Source organism: Guillardia theta, assembly GCF_000315625.1.
Source record: "Guillardia theta CCMP2712 unplaced genomic scaffold GUITHscaffold_74, whole genome shotgun sequence".
Classification (NCBI taxonomy): Eukaryota; class Cryptophyceae; order Pyrenomonadales; family Geminigeraceae; genus Guillardia; species Guillardia theta.
The window spans coordinates 321,993-324,242 of NW_005434600.1; the positions used below are offsets into that span (position 1 = coordinate 321,993).

Genomic DNA, 2,250 nt, shown 5'->3' on the forward strand with positions numbered 1-2,250 from the left:
GTCAGACCTCACCAGATGGAACGAGAGCAGCGCAATAGCGAGGGTTGCCAGGGAAGTCCAAAACACCAACAGAGAGCAGTCGTGACACCAACTTGACATGTCTGCAAACAGAGAAGCAAGTAACTCACTTTATTGCTCCTCTTCACGTCAAGGGTGGCAAACGTGAGAGGCTTTCCAGGTTTCATCAATACCTGTTCGTCGTCAAGACCACAATCATCATCATCATCATCATCATCATCATCATCATCATCATCATCATCATCTCCATCATCATCATCATCATCTCCATCATCATCATCATCATCATCATCATCTCCATCATCATCATCATCATCTCCATCATCCTTCTGCTCTCCTCTACTTTCCTTCTCTCCTACTCCTCTCCTCTCCCCTCCACCTCCCCTCGCATCACCAACAGCAACAGAGGCATAATGTCAGCAGTCTCTCACCCTTCCGAAGTGAATCTTTCCCCTCCTCTCCAGCAGAGGCTTCACCAAGTCACGATCTCCCATCGAAACCCCCCCGGAGGTGATCAGCATGTTTGCTCCTTGCCCTATCACCCTGAAGCCAAACTTACTCCATTCCTGCCTTTCCTCTATCTCCGTCCTCCCCGTCCTCCTCTTCCCCTCCTCTTCCGTTCTTCCTGCTTCACTTGCTCTCCTCCTCTCTTCTAAAATCTTCCCTTCTCACTTCTACCCATCCTCCTCTCCTCCTGCCTCTCCTTCTTGCTTCCACTTGATCCCGTCGTCCACGTCCACGTCCTCGCCCCTAGCACCAAACTCTGCTCTAATCTCCCACCTCCGATATATCGTTCCTCCTGCTCCTGCCCCTACTCCTGCTCCTGCTCCTGCCCCTACTCCTGCTCCTGCTCCTGCCCCTTCTCCTGCGCCTTCTTCTGTCCCTGCTCTTCCTGCGATTTTTCACGCATTACTTATCAAGAGCTTGTTCAAGAGCTTGGGAGTTGTCATTAACGATTCCCATATCAATCACCTTGAGATTTTAAATCAGAAGGGCAAACCAAACTGCAGGAGAAAAGAAACAGCGATGATGGATGAAGATGAAGGCGGCAGTGGCAGCGGCGGCGGCAGTGGTGGTGGTGGTGGTGGTGGTGGTGGTGGTGGTGATGATGATGATGTTGATGTTGATGTTGATGATGTTGATGTTGATGATATTGATGATGAAGGAGGAGGAGGAGGAGATTGAACATCGTACCTCAGCTCCGAGCTTTTCACAGGCAGCAAGCAGCATATTTCTGTTAGAGTCTCGAATCTGCCAGACGAAAAAACAAGTTCACACCTTGTCCATTCCAAGAAAACAGAAGAAGAGAAGGAAAGGAGGGGTGAGAGACGGATGGTTTTGAGAGCAAGGAAGGTGAGGGGGGCAGGGACGAGGAGGGCAAGGAAGAGGACGAGGACGAGAAAAGTTAGAGAGAGAAAGAAGAAAGAAAGAGTAGATGTCAGAATGAAACTCACGATTCCCGGTGTTAAAGGGGATGATGCCTGTAAGAAAACGTTTCAGGAACACCTTCTCTCACAAGTTTCTTACCGTCACATCTGCAAGTTCATCCCCTGTTGACATGATGGCAACTTTCGGTCTTGAGAAAACTTTCGCTGCTGCAACACCAACAGTAGCAAGCAATCCAATCTGAAACTGCATCATCGCCAACACTCGCTCCCCATCTCATCGCCCGCATTCTTTCGCTTCCTCCAGCATCAGCACCAGCTCCAACAAATCTGCTCCTCGTCCTGACCTTCCTCCTCCTCCTCCTCCCCTCCTCCTCTCGTCCTGACCTTCCTCCTCCTCCTCCTCCTCCCCTCCTCCTCTTCCTACCTCAGCAGCTCCGATCCTCTCACCAGCTGCCAGCACTCTCTCCCCTGTCGCCATGTCCGATCCAACTTCCCGCACATTCTGCCGGGGCTTCGCTGCCTTGCTGATCTTCACCCTCCCCTCGGAGGAACCAGGTAGTGTCTCCTCCACCATGACTACCGCATCCGCTCCCGCAGGTAGAGGAGCCCCGGTGGTGATGTAGCACACGCTCCCGGCAGATACAGAAACTCCTTCACTTGCACCTGCTCGTGAACTCCCGACGATGTTGAACTCCCCAGCTCCATCAGACGACACGACCGCATAACCGTCCATGATGGAGGTGGGAACCTGTAGGCAAGGCTCTCACAAGGCAGTGGGGAGGGAGAGGGAGGGAGAGGAGGGAGAGGGGAGGAGGCGTGGAGGGACGGTAGGGCCGGAAGGGCG

The 2,250-nt window shown here is 52.6% G+C and overlaps 1 protein-coding gene across 1 annotated transcript; it reads right to left on the reverse strand.

The window, feature by feature from the left end:
* Positions 1-927: 927 nt before the first annotated feature.
* GUITHDRAFT_143386 (hypothetical protein) lies at positions 928-2,139 on the reverse strand (the record flags this gene model as incomplete). The annotated part of the gene is made up of 5 exons (XM_005826531.1): positions 928-990; positions 1,213-1,269; positions 1,473-1,499; positions 1,546-1,613; positions 1,854-2,139. The coding sequence occupies 5 exons, from the start codon at positions 2,137-2,139 to the stop codon at positions 928-930; spliced, it is 501 nt and encodes a 166-aa protein (XP_005826588.1).
* Positions 2,140-2,250: the final 111 nt, after the last annotated feature.